The sequence below is a fragment of the Bombina bombina genome, chromosome 4 (genome assembly GCF_027579735.1).
Source record: "Bombina bombina isolate aBomBom1 chromosome 4, aBomBom1.pri, whole genome shotgun sequence".
In the NCBI taxonomy this organism is placed as follows: Eukaryota; Metazoa; Chordata; class Amphibia; order Anura; family Bombinatoridae; genus Bombina; species Bombina bombina.
In genome coordinates, this window is record NC_069502.1 from 359429800 (window position 1) to 359448486 (window position 18687).

General features: G+C 38.7%; 1 protein-coding gene across 1 annotated transcript in view; it reads right to left on the reverse strand.

Moving 5' to 3' along the window:
* The window catches only part of ZBBX (zinc finger B-box domain containing), a 508142-nt gene that overhangs the window by 446582 nt on the left and 42873 nt on the right, over positions 1-18687 (reverse strand). The window contains exon 4 of the mRNA XM_053711814.1: positions 4098-4207. Within this exon, the coding sequence (XP_053567789.1) occupies positions 4098-4207 (110 nt within the window). The remainder of the gene's footprint in view (positions 1-4097; positions 4208-18687) is intronic.

The following is an 18687-nucleotide window of genomic DNA, read 5'->3' on the forward strand; positions in this document are numbered from 1 at the left end:
TTAGAGGTTAATAAGTGTAAGATTAGGGGTGTTTAGACTCGGAGTTCATGTTAGGGTGTTAGGTGCAGACATAAATTTCATTTCCCCATAGGAAACAATGGAGCTGCGTTAGGAGCTGAACGCTGCTTTTTTGCAGGTGTTAGGATTTTTTTCAGCCAACTCAGCCCCATTGTTTCCTATGGGAAAATCATGCACAAGCACGTTTTGCCAGCTTACCGCTACCATAAACAATGCTGGTATTACATTGAGATGTGGAGCTAAATTTTGCTCAACGCTCACTTTCGTGAGGCTAACGCCGGCTTGAAGAAAACCTGTAATACCAGCGTTGGCTAAGTGAGCGGTAAGAAAAAAAGGCTTGTTAGCCCCGCACAGCCTTACCAACAAAAACTCGTAATCTAGGCGATAGCTTTAACATCAATTTTGATGATATCAAAAATAGCATCACAGATAAAATGATTAGCATGTTGAAGCAAACAAACAATGCTAGACAAATTAGGATCCGTTTCCTGTTGCGCTAAGCTATCCAACCAAAAGGTTGATGAAGCCGCAACATCAGCCATAGCAATGGCAGGCCTGAGAAGATAGCCAGAATATAAATAAGCTTTCCTTAGATAATATTCAAGTTTCCTATCTAAAGGATCTTTAAAAGAAGTACTGTCTTCCATAGGAATAGTAGTACGTTTGGCAAGAGTAGAAATAGCCCCATCAACTTTGGGGACTTTTTCCCAAAACTCTAATCTAGCCGCTGGCAAAGGGTACAACTTTTTAAACCTAGAAGAAGGAATGAAATTAGTACCAGGCTTAATCCATTCCTTAGCAATCACATCAGAAATAGCATCAGGAACTGGAAAAACGTTTACTAGTTTTGATATCAAGAGGACTAGACTCCACAATATCCAAAGTAACCAACACTTCTTTTAACAAGGAACGAATATACTCAATCTTGAAAAGATAAGTAGATTTGTCAGTGTCAATGTCTGAGGTAGGATATTCTGAATCAGAGAGATCCTCATCAGAGGAGGATATTTCAGTATGTTGTCGGTCATTAGAAATTTCATCAATTTTATGAGAAGTTTTAAAAGACCTTTTATGTTTATTTGAAGGCGGAATAGCAGACAAAGCCTTCTGTATCGCATCAGCAATATCATTTTTCATATTAACAGGAATATCATGTACATTAGATGTTGAAGGATCAACATAAACTGTACTAGTACTGATGGAAACGTTTTCTGCATGCAAAAGCTTATCATGACAACTGTTACATACTACAGCTGGAGATATAATCTCAGATAACTTACAACAGATACACTTAGCTTTGGTAGAACTGTGATCATGCAGCAGGGTTCCAACAGTTGCTTCTGAGACCAGATCAGATTGAGACATCTTGCAAAATGTAAAAGAAAAAACAACATTAAAGCAAAATTTACAATTTCTTTATATGGCAGTTTCAGGAATGGGAAAAAATGCAAACAGCATAGCCCTCTGAGCATATAGAAGGCAAGAGGCAAATAGGAAGTGGGGTGAAAAATAAACAATTTTTTGGCGGCAAGTATGACGCACAACGCAAAATGAAGTTGAACATTTTTTTGGCTCCAACAACATCCGGAAATGATGCAACTCGTTTCATAACAGACGCAACCTTGTGCAAGGAAACCTGGCGTCAACTAAGATGACGGAAATGACGAACTTGTGTCATCAAAGACGTACCTTCGAGCCAAAAAAATTCTCGTGCCAAGAATGACGCAATAATAGCATTTTGCGCGCAAAATTAAAAGAAAAAACAGTCAATTTGAAAAAAGGACTATACCCCAGGTAAGACAAATAACTTCCTAAACATGCTTCCCAAAATGAAACAGACAGTCTGTAAAAGGAAATAATATACATAGACCTGACTCATGGAAAATATAAGTAAAATACATATATTTAAAACTTTATATTAATACATAAAGCGCCAAACCATAGCTGAGAGTGTCTTAAATAAGAAAAACATACTTACCGAAAGGCACCCATCCACATATAGCAGATAGTCAAACCAGTACTGAAAAAGTCAGTAGAGGTAATAGTATATAAGAGTATATCGTCAATCTGAAAAGGGAGGTAGGAGATGAATCCCTACGACCGATAACAAAGAACCTTTGAAAAGATTTCCCATGAGGAAAACCATAAAACCAATAGGCGATATTCCCTTCACATCCCTCTGACAAACACTGTACTCAGAGGAATTGGGCTTCAAAATGCTTAGAAGCGCTTATCATAGAAGAAATCATAGAAATCAAGCACAAACTTACTTCACCACCTCCAAAGGACGCAAAGTTTGTAAAACTGAATTGTGGGTGTGGTGAGGGGTGTATTTATAGGCATTTTGAGGTTTGGGAAACTTTGTCACTCCTGGTAGGATTGTATATCCCATACGTCACTAGCTCATGGACTCTTGCCAATATGAAAGAAATTAATTTATCAGGTAAGTTCTTACATAAATTATGTTTTTTTTATTTTTAAATCATTTTCTGTAGTGTAGTTGTCCCCCCTCCCCCCCGCGATCATTAGTTAGGGTCCCCCATCCCACCATTTCTTTGTAGCCTTGTGCCCCTTCCCTCCCTCTTTATTTTTAATTATATTTTTTTTTGTGTAAGGCAACATCCCACTTCCGTTGCCAAGGTTATGGAGAAATTTGATAGAAACTTTGATTTGCAAGAAATAGATACCACTTATAGGGCTAGATTACAAGTGGCACGCTAAATGTATTGCATGCGCAATACAGCAAAATTGCAGACACATTCAACTGCGCACGTTTTGCAAGTTGAAAGTAAACACGTTTACTTAAGCGCAATGGAATTTAACACTGAATTGTGGGTGTGGTGAGGGGTGTATTTATAGGCATTTTGAGGTTTGGGAAACTTTGCCCCTCCTGGTAGGATTGTATATCCCATACGACACTAGCTCATGGACTTTTCTTTCTTTCATGTAATTGACAAAATATATTTAAAAAAAAAAATCATTTTATAGGTACTGGCAGCTGTCTGCCAGTATCTATAAAATGTTTTTAATATAATATTTTATATATATTTTTTTGTTTAAATAATGTAGAGAGATGGAGAGCACTAGTTAGAGGGGGGAGGGGGGGTCAGGGAGATTGGAGGGTAAGCGGGGATCCTACACTGCAGAAAAATAATATATTTAATAATAAAAAATGCCTTAAATGTTCATACAGGCAGACTGTCTGCCGGTATCTAAGATGGGGGTGACCATTAGGGGGTGAGGGAGGGAAGAGAGCTGTTTGGGAGGGATCAGGGGTGGGAAGTGTCAGGTGGGAGGGTAATCTCTGTACTAAAGCTAAAACTAACCTTACAATCTACCTTATTAACACCTTCACTGCCAGGAATAATAGAAGTGTGGTGCACAGCTGCAAATAGCAGCCTTCTACCTACCAAAAAGCAAAGGAAAAGACATAATTTCAGTGAGAAACCTAAAGTTTGTGAAAAAATTAAAGTGTTTTATTTTTGTTATTTGATCGCATTTGGCAGTGAAATGGAGGCATAAAATATATCAAAATTTAACAGGTTAATAAAAAAGAAAACACAAGGCTCTATCTCTGCTTAAATGGAGTGATGCCCAAAATACCAGAGACTTTTTAGCATTTTTGCAAATTTTTTCTCTGAAAGTCTTGGTAGTGAAGGGGTTAAGACAAAAAAGCATAGTGCAAGAACTATCATTATATATGGAGTTTAAACCTTGCCTCTTTGGAAAATTCCTAAAATTTTAAATATCCTTCAAGTCAAAGCACACAAAAAACAAAACATAATTTAAAAATGAAAGAAGTGATGTGAAATCATATAACCCCACCCTCTAAAAATCTGTATTCAAACACATTTACCACAATAGATTATAGTTTTAGATTATAAAAAAATAGGGCACAACAAATAAAAAAAAAATAAAAAAAATAAAAAAAAAATAAAAAAAAATATATATATATATATATATATATATATATACATATAAATATTTCTTGCCAAAACCATATCTTTATTATGTCTAGCTATAGCTTAAAATGCAAATAACTATTTAAAACTCACTATAAAACAGACTTGATTGCCTACCAGCAAAGCAGTCTTCATTTCACATTGTCCACAAGTTTTCCCTTTTATTTTAGTTCTTTCGGCAGATGGGATCTTGGTAGATGTAGCAACTACTTTCCTTTTCTCTGTTTCTGAAAGAAAATGCAGTAAGTCCTAACAAGTTATAAACTAACCAAATAATAAATAACCAAGAGAAAAAGCAGTTAATCATTAAGTAAAACATGATGCACAGTATTTCATGGCAGAAATATGTCACCTGCTGACAAGTTGCTGTCATAAATTTTGTTTCAGATGCACAGAACAATTAGCATCAGCAGTAATACTCTACATTAGATATGTCAAATGTAAACTGACAACAGTTAATATAAAAAGGAGGACAAAGTAGTCATTTGTAAAGAGGTACTTTGGGTAAAATGAACAGCAAAAATAACATTAGTCAGTGAATGTTCACTCCAGAGGGTGGACACTGCCAAATTTGTATTAATGAAATATATACACATACAGAAGTGGAAAACCATCACTATAATGAGGGGGTGATCATATTTGGGGAGAGGCAAATGGAGGGCCAGACTGTCCCATCCCCCAGATACGCATATGGTTCTCTTTATAACCATAGTATTCATTCATTTACATTTCAAATAAATCTTAGTGCCCATCACAAAAAAATGTGGAGGTGAAACCATTTTTTTCCTGTTCATGGCTCGTAAGGTGTGAAAAGTATCAATCCGTTTTCTGTTTTATACTGTCTGGCAGACATGCTTTTGCTCAGCAAATCTACAAATTACTATATTGATCCGCAATGTTTTTCACCCCCCTTATTTTTTCTCCTTTTCTTTGTTTTTTTTTCTGTCCTCATAATCCACTTTCTTAAAGTTTAAAATCTTCTAAATGAGATTTACTGACCAAATCTCCATAAATGAGAATCCTCCGGTTGATGCCCACATTCATTAAATTATGCTACCATTATGTAATAAAACTTATGCAGGATTTAAAGCAAAACGTGCAATAGCATGCATTAGTATACACTGTGGGGTAGAATACGTGTGGAGCAGTAGTTTGAGCTTGTGCGTTAATTCTGCTAGACGGAGGCTTCTTGCGCATTTTACAAGTTGAAAGTAAAATGTTTTTGCAGAAGTGCTGACCCAACACAAGCAAAAAAATGGTATATCGCGACCGCATTAGTGTGTGTGTGTAGGGGGGGGGGGAATTACACGCAAACCCTGTTGCATTTTCTCAAGTGCGCTAACCCGAAATAAAGATGTAATTTATGATTACCTGATAAAGTAATTTCTTTCATGGTGGTGAGAGTCCACTATACATTACTCCTGGGAATTACTTTTCTCTACTACAAGAAGGAGGCAAAGATTCAAAAACCCCAAGTGCCCTCTAAAACCCCTCCCGCCTCACACATACTTCTGCCTAACGTATAGCCAAGCATAGTGATGTAAGAAAAAGGAATAAAAGGAGCAGGGAAAAAAAAAAACTTGAAAACATAGCAAGGGGTATCATGGACTTTCACCACCATAAAAGAAACGAATTGATCAGGTAAACATAATAAAAAAAGACCCTTTGTCAAGTTTGTTTAACCACCATACTGCAGTAAAAGTTGCTGAAGTATCTTTTGGATCCATTCTTTGCATTGCAAGCTGGTACCAGCTCCAGAACTGGACTATGGGTAATCTATGACTGTTCCCTATGATGTGTGTCTTCAGAACATAAAGACTATCCTTCTCTGGATTGTGCCTTGACTGTTGGAGTTGAGTATGTGTTACAGAGTCATACACAGCTAAATTAGGGAAGTATTGTTTTAACTTGTTTATTTGTATTGCTTGTTTTGTAATCTCTTGTAATTCATATAGCTTTGTCTGCTGAAAAGTATGCTTTATTTGTAGTAGTACACATTGTAGTTTATAGTAACTCTAAACCTTGTAGTATTGTAACCTATTGTATGGACCATTGAGTATAGAGAGTATGTTTGCACCTTTATAGTTTAAACATTGCTGCAATATCTCAGAATATTCTAGACCCTTCACCATTGTGGAACACAGGTTTCCCAATATTTCTATACCACCTCTTAATATTTAAGCGAATAAGAGATATATGTGTCTTACAATGGAGAAGGGTATGAGAATAGGAAGTTTTGTAGGAATTTACAATTGTAATCATTCCTTAATGTATAATCAAACTACTCAGAATAAAAAGATTGAGGACATGCGTCAGCTAGAAATTTATATCAATTAGACAAAGAAATGAGTTTTGTTAGTAGGAAAATTATGATATTGATGGTCTATTTTCTACTTAACAATAGCTCTTATTGGATCTGTGTTATGAAAGCATATGCATTTTTCCCTTTATTAACTGGTATGGTTTCTGCTATTTGAGTTTTGTAATTCCAGGTGTTTGTCAGCAAAAGGAATTATCTTACCATAAAGATGCATTTACCTTTTAAAGAGATTGTGTAGTTTTAATGTTATGACTGTATTCTTTCTTCATGCAGGAGTGCAAGAGAATTTAGATTGCATAAAATAATTAGTAAATTAGTAATGTTTATATCAGATGAGACAGCTGAGTCTACTAAGATCATATTTGGAGAATTATAAACATTACATATAGTAGCTTTGCAGAATAAAGCAAAACTAGGTTGTTATTTTTTTTAGTAGTCCAAAGAGAAAGTGTGAAGAAATTAATTTTAAAGAAAATGTTTTTATTGACTGTTTTACTTTTCATTTTTGTTGCAGGGCAGGCCTTAGCCATACAGCCTCTTAATGAAGTCTAGTAGTTTTTACTTGCTTAGTATTAATGTTTATAGTATCATTTAAATTGTATAGAGTAGCTCTGAGTTATTCTCTGTAAAGTATAATAAATGTATTTAGCTTGTATTATATATCCACAATGTTTTTAAAATGTTAAATGACATAGGATAAGTTAAGCTATTAAAGGAAATTGTGATGCTTACAAAAAAGTGAAGAAGTTTTGTTAGACGTAACTGCGATTGTATCAGGGTGCGTGCACATCTTGTGCTGTTTTGTTTCTTTCTTAGACTCCTTATGATTCGAGTGTCTGTTGCTATGGGGATCCAACTGTTTCCCTTGTCTACCCCATGAACAAACCATTGTACTTTCAGCATGTATCTGCAGATGGACACTTTCTCATGTGCAAGGTACCCCAATTGCAAATAGACTATGGTATTGAAGCAGAGTGTCTGAGGGAGGTGAAGCTCTAAAAGGACAAAGACTGTTCTTAAAGGGATCAGAGGCCATCCAGAGATACTTGTGCTTTTCCCATGTTAAGCTTCACTGTGGAGAGTGTACAGAGCAGGGAACTGTCAATGTTATTTGGGGATGCTAGCTATGCAGGTTGAGAAATAAAGATGCAGTGTTGTTTGGGGGTAGATAGGGGGCTGGTTGGGTCTTTGTGTAGATAGACCAGTAGTTTGGGGATACTGGGAGGTAGACATTTGAGAGACCATACTCATGTGCAGTGACATATTGTGCTCTATTGGCCTATTCAGCGTTTTATTATAGTTAACTATTATAGCAGTAAGATTCATGTTATACAGTAGTATTAGGCTTCCATTGTTATTAATAGATATACTAATTTTCTGTGCCTTTTATATAGTTGTTTAAATTGTATTCTATGTTATTCTGTTAGAATAAAAGGATGGAATGTAAGAATATATATTTAACCACACTGACACAATTTTGTGTAAGCATACCATTTTAAGATGAGTTCATTATATTTCATTATAATATGGTTTATTGTGCTGTGAAAAATATGCTGAGTTTAGAATTTTAGTTTCATATGCAACAAAAGTATCTCAAGATTGGCCTTGCTATGTCTTGATGATGCGCCCGGATACAACGTTATCTAAAACTGTTTGTTTCTCAGTATAACCCCTTTTTTCTATATTTTTAGTATTCTTCTTTGTTCTAACTTATGCTGTGTAAAATGGTCTATGAACACGTCATTGTTTAACCCCATATACTGTAACAATTGTCTATAAAAGTATGTCATGCCTTATAATAAACAGAACAGTGATTAGACTTTACTTGCTGCATGTCTGATTCCTGTTCACTGAGATATCTCGCCAGGTGTCCCATTCAGTTCTAGGTGAAGGTGTAGAATACTGTTAAGTGTCAAGTGATACCCCCGATCATAAAATAATGCCTAACAATTATGGTGTTTTTTCCATACAGGTGGTGAGAGTCCATGATCCATTACTCCTGGAAACTAATACCTAAGCTGTGGAGTCTATGAGTAATAAAGAAAAGAAAGGGGCGGCTCATTAATTAAGATGGCACTAGTAAAAGTGCAAACAAGCAGGCTAACAATCACAGTAGTCAGCTCACTGGATACTGATCCCGTATCAGGGGTGGCTCAGAGATTTCTCCTGCGTCTGGGCGGATGTACTCTTCAAATCCTCATTTTCCAATCGGGGATACACCAATGTGAATCACACGCCAAACTCAAATGAATGGTGTGTTAGAAAAACATAATTTATGCTTACCTGATAAATTTATTTCTCTTGTAGTGTATCCAGTCCACGGATCATCCATTACTTGTGGGATATTCTCCTTCCCAACAGGAAGTTGCAAGAGGATCACCCACAGCAGAGCTGCTATATAGCTCCTCCCCTCACTGCCATATCCAGTCATTCGACCGAAACAAGACGTGAAAGGAGAAACCATAGGGTGCAGTGGTGACTGTAGTTTAATTAAAATTTAGACCTGCCTTAAAAGGACAGGGCGGGCCGTGGACTGGATACACTACAAGAGAAATAAATTTATCAGGTAAGCATAAATTATGTTTTCTCTTGTTAAGTGTATCCAGTCCACGGAACATCCATTACTTGTGGGATACCAATACCAAAGCTAAAGTACACGGATGATGGGAGGGACAAGGCAGGAACTTAAACGGAAGGAACCACTGCCTGTAGAACCTTTCTCCCAAAAACAGCCTCCGAAGAAGCAAAAGTGTCAAATTTGTAAAATTTTGAAAAGGTGTGAAGCGAAGACCAAGTCGCAGCCTTGCAAATCTGTTCAACAGAGGCCTCATTTTTAAAGGCCCAGGTGGAAGCCACAGCTCTAGTAGAATGAGCTGTAATCCTTTCAGGGGGCTGCTGTCCAGCAGTCTCATAGGCTAAGCGTATTATGCTCCGAAGCCAAATGGAGAGAGAGGTTGCCGAAGCTTTTTGACCTCTCCTCTGTCCAGAGTAAACGACAAACAGGGTAGATGTTTGACGAAAATCTTTAGTAGCCTGTAAGTAAAACTTCAAGGCACGGACTACGTCCAGATTATGCAAAAGACGTTCCTTCTTTGAAGAAGGATTAGGACACAATGATGGAACAACAATCTCTTGATTGATATTCCTGTTAAAAACCACCTTAGGTAAAAACCCAGGTTTGGTACGCAGAACTACCTTGTCTGAATGAAAAATCAGATAAGGAGAATCACAATGTAAGGCAGATAACTCAGAGACTCTTCGAGCCGAGGAAATAGCCATCAAAAACAGAACTTTCCAAGATAAAAGTTTAATATCAATGGAATGAAGGGGTTCAAACGGAACTCCCTGAAGAACTTTAAGAACCAAGTTTAAGCTCCACGGGGGAGCAACAGTTTTAAACACAGGCTTAATCCTAACCAAAGCCTGACAAAATGCCTGGACGTCTGGAACTTCTGCCAGACGCTTGTGCAAAAGAATAGACAGAGCAGAGATCTGTCCTTTTAAAGAACCTCAGAGGCAGAGTCCATGATGGAAGAGATGACATGTCCACTAGGTCTGCATACCAGGTCCTGCGTGGCCACGCAGGCGCTATCAGAATCACTGATGCTCTCTCCTGTTTGATTTTGGCAATCAGTCGAGGGAGCAGAGGAAACGGTGGAAACACATAGGCCAGGTTGAAGAACCAAGGAGCTGCTAGAGCATCTATCAGTGTTGCTCCCGGGTCCCTGGACCTGGATCTGTAACAAGGAAGCTTGGAGTTCTGGCGAGACGCCATTAGATCCAGTTCTGGTTTGCCCCAACGATGGACCAGTTGAGCAAATACCTCTGGATGGAGTTCCCACTCTCCCGGATGAAAAGTCTGACGACTTAGAAAATCCGCCTCCCAGTTCTCTACGCCTGGGATGTGGATCGCTGACAGGTGGCAAGAGTGAGACTCTGCCCAGCGAATAATCTTTGAGACTTCTAACATCGCTAGGGAACTCCTGGTTCCCCCTTGATGGTTGATGTAAGCCACAGTCGTGATGTTGTCCGACTGAAATCTGAGGAACCTCAGTGTTGCTAACTGAGGCCAAGCCAGAAGAGCATTGAATATCGCTCTTAAATCCAGAATATTTATTGGAAGGAGTTTCTCCTCCAGAGTCCACGATCCCTGTGCCTTCAGGGAATTCCAGACTGCACCCCAACCTAGAAGGCTGGCATCTGTTGTTACAATTGTCCAATCTGGCCTGCGAAAGGTCATACCCTTGGACAGGTGTACCCAAGACAACCACCAGAGAAGAGAATCTCTGGTCTCTTGATCCAGATTTAGCAGAGGGGACAAATCTGTGTAATCCCCATTCCACTGACTCAGCATGCATAATTGCAGCGGTCTGAGATGAAGGCTAGCAAATGGCACTATGTCCATTGCCGCTACCATTAAGCCGTTTACCTCCATACACTAAGCTACCGAAGGGCGCGGAATGGAGTGAAGAACACGGCAAGCATTTAGAAGTTTTGATAACCTGGACTCCGTCAGGTAAATTTTCATTTCTACAGAATCTATAAGAGTCCCTAAGAAGAAGGATACTCTTGTGAGTGGGGATATAGAACTTTCCATCCATGCGACCTCAGAAATGCCAGAACTATCTCTGTATGAGACTTGGCAACTTGAAAGCTTGACGCCTGTATCAGGATGTCGTCTAGATACGGAGCCACCGCTATGCCTCGCGGTCTTAGAACCGCCAGAAGTGAGCCCAGAACCTTTGTAAAGATTCTTGGGGCTGTAGCCAACCCGAAGGGAAGAGCTACAAATTGGTAATGCCTGTCTAGAAAGGCAAACCCTAGAAACCGATGATGATCTTTGTGAATCGGTATGTGAAGGTAGGCATCCTTTAAGTCCACTGTGGTCATGTACTGACCTTCTTGGATCATGGGTAGGATGGTCCGAATAGTTTCCATTTTGAAAGATGGAACTCTGAGGAATTTGTTTAAGATCTTTAGATCCAAAATTGGTCTGAAGGTTCCCTCTTTTTTGGGAACCACAAACAGATTCGAATAAAAACCCTGTCCTTGTTCCGTCCGCGGAACTGGATGGATCACTCCCATAACTAGGAGGTCTTGCACACAGCGTAGGAATGCCTCTTTCTTTATCTGGTTTACAGATAATCTCAAAAGTTGAAATCTCTCTTGTGGGGGGGAAGATTTGAAGTCCAGAAGAGAGAAAGTCTGCCCCCTACTAGATCCATTGCTGGATAGGGGGCTGTTCCTTCATGCTGTCTTAGAGGCAGCAGCAGGCTTTCTGGCCTGCTTGCCTTTGCTCCAGGCCTGGTTAGATTTCCAGGCCGGCTTGGATTGCGCAAAAGTTCCCTCTTGTTTTGTAGCAGAGGAAGTTGATGCTGCACCTGCCTTGAAGTTTCGAAAGGCACAAAAATTAGACTGTTTGGCCCTTGATTTGGCCCTGTCCTGAGGAAGGGTATGACCCTTACCTCCAGTAATGTCAGCAATAATTTCCTTCAAACCAGGCCCGAATAGGGTCTGCCCCTTGAAGGGAATGTTAAGTAATTTAGACTTTGAAGTCACGTCAGCTGACCAAGATTTAAGCCATAGCGCCCTACGCGCCTGGATGGCGAATCCAGAATTCTTAGCCGTTAGTTTAGTCAAATGAACAATGGCATCAGAAACAAAAGAATTAGTTAGCTTAAGTTTTCCAAACTTGTCAAGTATTTCAGTCAATGGAGTAGCTGTCTGAAAGGCCTCTTCCAGAGACTCAAACCACAACGCCGCAGCAGCAGTGACAGGAGCAATGCATGCAAGGGGCTGCAGGATAAAACCTTGTTGAATAAACATTTTCTTAAGGTAACCTTCTAAATTTTTATCCATTGGATCTGAAAAAGCACAACTGTCCTCGACAGGGATAGTGGTACGCTTTGCTAAAGTAGAAACTGCTCCCTCCACCTTAGGGACCGTCTGCCATAAGTCCCGTGTGGTGGCGTCTATTGGAAACATTTTTCTAAAAATAGGAGGGGGGGGAAACGGCACACCGGGTCTGTCCCACTCCTTAGTAATAATTTCTGTAAACCTTTTAGGTATTGGAAAAACGTCAGTACACACCGGCACCGCGTAGTATTTATCCAGTCTACACAATTTCTCTGGCACTGCAATTGTGTCACAGTCATTCAGAGCAGCTAAAACCTCTCCAAGCAACACCCGGAGGTTCTCAAGCTTAAATTTAAAAGTAGACATATCTGAATCAGGTTTCCCCGAGTCAGAGACGTCACCCACAGACTGAAGCTCTTCCTCAGCTTCTGCATATTGTGACGCAGTATCAGACATGGGCCTTAAAACATCTGCGTGCTCTGTATTACGTCTAACCCCAGAGCTATCGCGCTTTCCTCTCAATTCAGGCAGTCTGGCTAATACCGCTGACAGGGTATTATCCATGATTGCCGCCATGTCCTGCAAAGTAATCGCTATGGGCGTCTTTGATGTACTTGGCGCCATTTTAGCGTGAGTCCCTTGAGCGGGAGTCAAAGGGTCCGACACGTGGGGAGAGTTAGTCGGCATAACTTCCCCCTCGTCAGAATCCTCTGGTGATAATTCTTTTAAAGATAACAGCTGATCTTTATTGTTTAAATACATTTAGTACACATTCTCCTATGGGGTTCCACCATGGCTTTTAAACATAATGAACCAGGAGTTTCCTCTATGTCAGACATGTTTATACAGACTAGCAATGAGACTAGCAAGATTGGAAAACACTTTAAATCAAGTTAACAAGCAATATAAAAAAAACGTTACTGTGCCTTTAAGAGAAACACATTTTGCCAAAATTTGAAATAACAGTGAAAAAAGGCAGTTAAACTAATGAAATTTTTACAGTGTATGTAACAAGTTAGCAGAGCATTGCACCCACTTGCAAATGAATGATTAACCCCTTAATACAAAAAACAGATTAACAAAACGAAAAATATGTTTTTTAAACAGTCATAACAACTGCCACAGCTCCTACTTTTGAAGCCTTTTGAGCCCTTCAGAGATGTCCTATAGCATGCAGGGGACTGCTGAGGGAAGCTGAATGTCACAGTTTGTAATTTTAACTGCACCAACTGTAACTTTTATACTATAACAGTGGAAAGCCTCAGGAAACTGTTTCTAGGCAAAAATAAAGCCAGCCATGTGGGAAAAACTAGGCCCCAATAAGTTTTATCACCAAAGCATATATAAAAATGATTAAACATGCCAGCAAACGTTTTATATTGCACATTAATCAGAGTATATACCTCTGATAGCAAGCCTGATACTAGTCGCTATTAAATCACTGTATTTAGGCTTTAACTTACATTAATCCGGTATCAGCAGCATTTTCTAGCAAATTCCATCTCTAGAAAAACTGCACATACCTTATTGCAGGATACCCTGCACGCCATTCTCCCTCTGAAGTTACCTCACTCCTCAGACATATGTGAGAATAGCAGTGGATCTTAGTTACTTCTGCTAAGATCATAGAAAAACGCAGGCAGATTCTTCTTCTAAATGCTGCCTGAGATAAAATAGTACACTCCGGTACCATTTAAAAACAATAAACTTTTGATTGAAGAAAAAACTAACTATATTTTACCACTTTCCTCTTACTACCTCCAGCTATGTTGAGAGCTTGCAAGAGAATGACTGGATATGGCAGTTAGGGGAGGAGCTATATAGCAGCTCTGCTGTGGGTGATCCTCTTGCAACTTCCTGTTGGGAAGGAGAATATCCCACAAGTAATGGATGATCCGTGGACTGGATACACCTAACAAGAGAAATAGCGGTTAGTCCCAAAGCATGTGAAATGTTGGAATATAAGGCACTCACATTACAACTAATACATAATAAATCTTTGTCTGCATTTTTGCTATTCCTTAACTTATTGAGTAAATCTGAACTATCTCTTATGTAAGACTGTAAAGAAATAACAATTTTTTGTAAGAAATAATCAATATAGGCAGATAAATTATAAACGGAGATTGCCTATACCAGCAATAATGGGACGTCCTGGAGGATTTATAATATTTTTGTGAATCTTAAATGATAATAGTGAGCAATAGTGGTCTCTGTGGTTTTTAAAAAACATTTTTCTTCTTAATCTAGAATACCCAAAGAGAAGTCTTTGTCAATTTTTCAAATATAAGGGAGTGGGGTCACTAGTCAATGTTCTATAGTATTCTGGATCATCAAGTATCCTATGTGCTTCTATAAGATAGTCATCAATATTTTGAAAAACAATCCCCCCAACCCTTATCTGCATCATGTTTTATGATCCTAGAATGTTTTTGTAATTCTCCAAGTGCTTTATTTTCCCCTATACTCATATAAAAACTTTTTTTTATGGCAGTTTTGGTCATTTGATCTAAATCTTCTATGACCAAATCTTGAAAAAGTTCAATGTATTGATTGGATTTATTTGGGGGATTGAAATTAGATTTATTTCTAAGGCCTGTGTGTAATACGTCACTGTGTAAATATGTAGAGAGACTTTCAATATCATTGGAAATATGACAAGAACTGGAAATATTGTAATCTGTAGTTTGGCCCTTGATTTGGCACTGTCCTGAGGAAGGGTATGACCCTTACCTCCAGTAATGTCAGCAATAATTTCCTTCAAACCAGGCCCGAATAGGGTCTGCCCCTTGAAGGGAATGTTAAGTAATTTAGACTTTGAAGTCACGTCAGCTGACCAAGATTTAAGCCATAGCGCCCTACGCGCCTGGATGGCGAATCCAGAATTCTTAGCCGTTAGTTTAGTCAAATGAACAATGGCATCAGAAACAAAAGAATTAGTTAGCTTAAGTTTTCCAAACTTGTCAAGTATTTCAGTCAATGGAGTAGCTGTCTGAAAGGCCTCTTCCAGAGACTCAAACCACAACGCCGCAGCAGCAGTGACAGGAGCAATGCATGCAAGGGGCTGCAGGATAAAACCTTGTTGAATAAACATTTTCTTAAGGTAACCTTCTAATTTTTTATCCATTGGATCTGAAAAAGCACAACTGTCCTCGACAGGGATAGTGGTACGCTTTGCTAAAGTAGAAACTGCTCCCTCCACCTTAGGGACCGTCTGCCATAAGTCCCGTGTGGTGGCGTCTATTGGAAACATTTTTCTAAAAATAGGAGGGGGGGGAAACGGCACACCGGGTCTGTCCCACTCCTTAGTAATAATTTCTGTAAACCTTTTAGGTATTGGAAAAACGTCAGTACACACCGGCACCGCGTAGTATTTATCCAGTCTACACAATTTCTCTGGCACTGCAATTGTGTCACAGTCATTCAGAGCAGCTAAAACCTCTCCAAGCAACACCCGGAGGTTCTCAAGCTTAAATTTAAAAGTAGACATATCTGAATCAGGTTTCCCCGAGTCAGAGACGTCACCCACAGACTGAAGCTCTTCCTCAGCTTCTGCATATTGTGACGCAGTATCAGACATGGGCCTTAAAACATCTGCGTGCTCTGTATTACGTCTAACCCCAGAGCTATCGCGCTTTCCTCTCAATTCAGGCAGTCTGGCTAATACCGCTGACAGGGTTTTATCCATGATTGCCGCCATGTCCTGCAAAGTAATCGCTATGGGCGTCTTTGATGTACTTGGCGCCATTTTAGCGTGAGTCCCTTGAGCGGGAGTCAAAGGGTCCGACACGTGGGGAGAGTTAGTCGGCATAACTTCCCCCTCGTCAGAATCCTCTGGTGATAATTCTTTTAAAGATAACAGCTGATCTTTATTGTTTAAATACATTTAGTACACATTCTCCTATGGGGTTCCACCATGGCTTTTAAACATAATGAACAAGGAGTTTCCTCTATGTCAGACATGTTTATACAGACTAGCAATGAGACTAGCAAGATTGGAAAACACTTTAAATCAAGTTAACAAGCAATATAAAAAAAAACGTTACTGTGCCTTTAAGAGAAACACATTTTGCCAAAATTTGAAATAACAGTGAAAAAAGGCAGTTAAACTAACAAAATTTTTACAGTGTATGTAACAAGTTAGCAGAGCATTGCACCCACTTGCAAATGAATGACAGATTAACAAAACGAAAAATATGTTTTTTAAACAGTCATAACAACTGCCACAGCTCCTACTTTTGAAGCCTTTTGAGCCCTTCAGAGATGTCCTATAGCATGCAGGGGACTGCTGAGGGAAGCTGAATGTCACAGTTTGTAATTTTAACTGCACCAACTGTAACTTTTATACTATAATAGTGGAAAGCCTCAGGAAACTGTTTCTAGGCAAAAATAAAGCCAGCCATGTGGAAAAAACTAGGCCCCAATAAGTTTTATCACCAAAGCATATATAAAAATGATTAAACATGCCAGAAAACGTTTTATATTGCACATTAATCAGAGTATATACCTCTGATAGCAAGCCTGATACTAGTCGCTATTAAATCACTGTATTTAGGCTTTAACTTACATTAATCCGGTATCAGCAGCATTTTCTAGCAAATTCCATCCCTAGAAAAACTGCACATACCTTATTGCAGGATACCCTGCACGCCATTCTCCCTCTGAAGTTACCTCACTCCTCAGACATATGTGAGAATAGCAGTGGATCTTAGTTACTTCTGCTAAGATCATAGAAAAACGCAGGCAGATTCTTCTTCTAAATGCTGCCTGAGATAAAATAGTACACTCCGGTACCATTTAAAAACAATAAACTTTTGATTGAAGAAAAAACTAACTATATTTTACCACTTTCCTCTTACTACCTCCAGCTATGTTGAGAGCTTGCAAGAGAATGACTGGATATGGCAGTTAGGGGAGGAGCTATATAGCAGCTCTGCTGTGGGTGATCCTCTTGCAACTTCCTGTTGGGAAGGAGAATATCCCACAAGTAATGGATGATCCGTGGACTGGATACACCTAACAAGAGAAATAGCGGTTAGTCCCAAAGCATGTGAAATGTTGGAATATAAGGCACTCACATTACAACTAATACATAATAAATCTTTGTCTGCATTTTTGCTATTCCTTAACTTATTGAGTAAATCTGAACTATCTCTTATGTAAGACTGTAAAGAAATAACAATTTTTTGTAAGAAATAATCAATATAGGCAGATAAATTATAACTGAGATTGCCTATACCAGCAATAATGGGACGTCCTGGAGGATTTATAATATTTTTGTGAATCTTAAATGATAATAGTGAGCAATAGTGGTCTCTGTGGTTTTTAAAAAACATTTTTCTTCTTTATCTAGAATACCCAAAGAGAAGTCTTTGTCAATTTTTAAAATATAAGGGAGTGGGGTCACTAGTCAATGTTCTATAGTATTCTGGATCATCAAGTATCCTATGTGCTTCTATAAGATAGTCTTCAATATTTTGAATAACAATCCCCCCAACCCTTATCTGCATCATGTTTTATGATCCTAGAATGTTTTTGTAATTCTCCAAGTGCTTTATTTTCCCCTATACTCATATAAAAACTTTTTTTTATGGCAGTTTTGGTCATTTGATCTAAATCTTCTATGACCAAATCTTGAAAAAGTTCAATGTATTGATTGGATTTATTTGGGGGATTGAAATTAGATTTATTTCTAAGGCCTGTGTGTAATACGTCACTGTGTAAATATGTAGAGAGACTTTCAATATCATTGGAAATATGACAAGAACTGGAAATATTGTAATCTGTAGTGATAATTTGTGTGTGTGAGAGTTCTAATGACATATTTTTGAGTTTTTTCTCAGCAAAATATTTTTGTAACGCAAGTTTGCGAGTAAATCTATTAATATAAACAAAAATGTTGAACATATTGTGTGGATTAGGAGGACAATAGGATAAACCACGTTTCAAAACTCTTTTTTCATTTAGAGATAAAGGATGAGTGGACAAATTGAAAATACCTTTGTCTAATCTTGATAGTTTTTCTTCCTTGGAGGCAAGGGCTCTTCCTATTGAACCTCGTTTTCTACGTGATGTGGCCTTTTGCCTGGTCTTGGAAATATGTGAAATTCTGTGTTTTGGCCTCTCCCTAAAAAAGTCCCAGATGTACAATCTCAGGGGAGGAAGTGTGGGATGTGTGATCGGCTAAAGGTTGGAATCTGTTGGTGTGGTTGTGTGATGTATGAGAAACTGGATAAGAGGGTGAATTAGTGTGATGTGAGTTGTGAGGATGGTTGTTGTAATGTGACCGAAAATGTGATGGGGAGGAATGGTTAGGATACGAATGGCTGGGATATGTGTGTGAATGTTAATCAAAGGGTGGTCTTTCAATGTTTCTATGTCTTTGTTGGTATGTTGGTTGGTGTGATTCTTGGTGTCTGTTGTGGTCTAATTTGTGATTGTTATTGTGAGCTTGACTCTCAAAGTGAATGTTGGAGCGAGAATGATAATGTGAGTGATGTGGAGTGTATGTTGGTTTGTGATAAGGCCTCT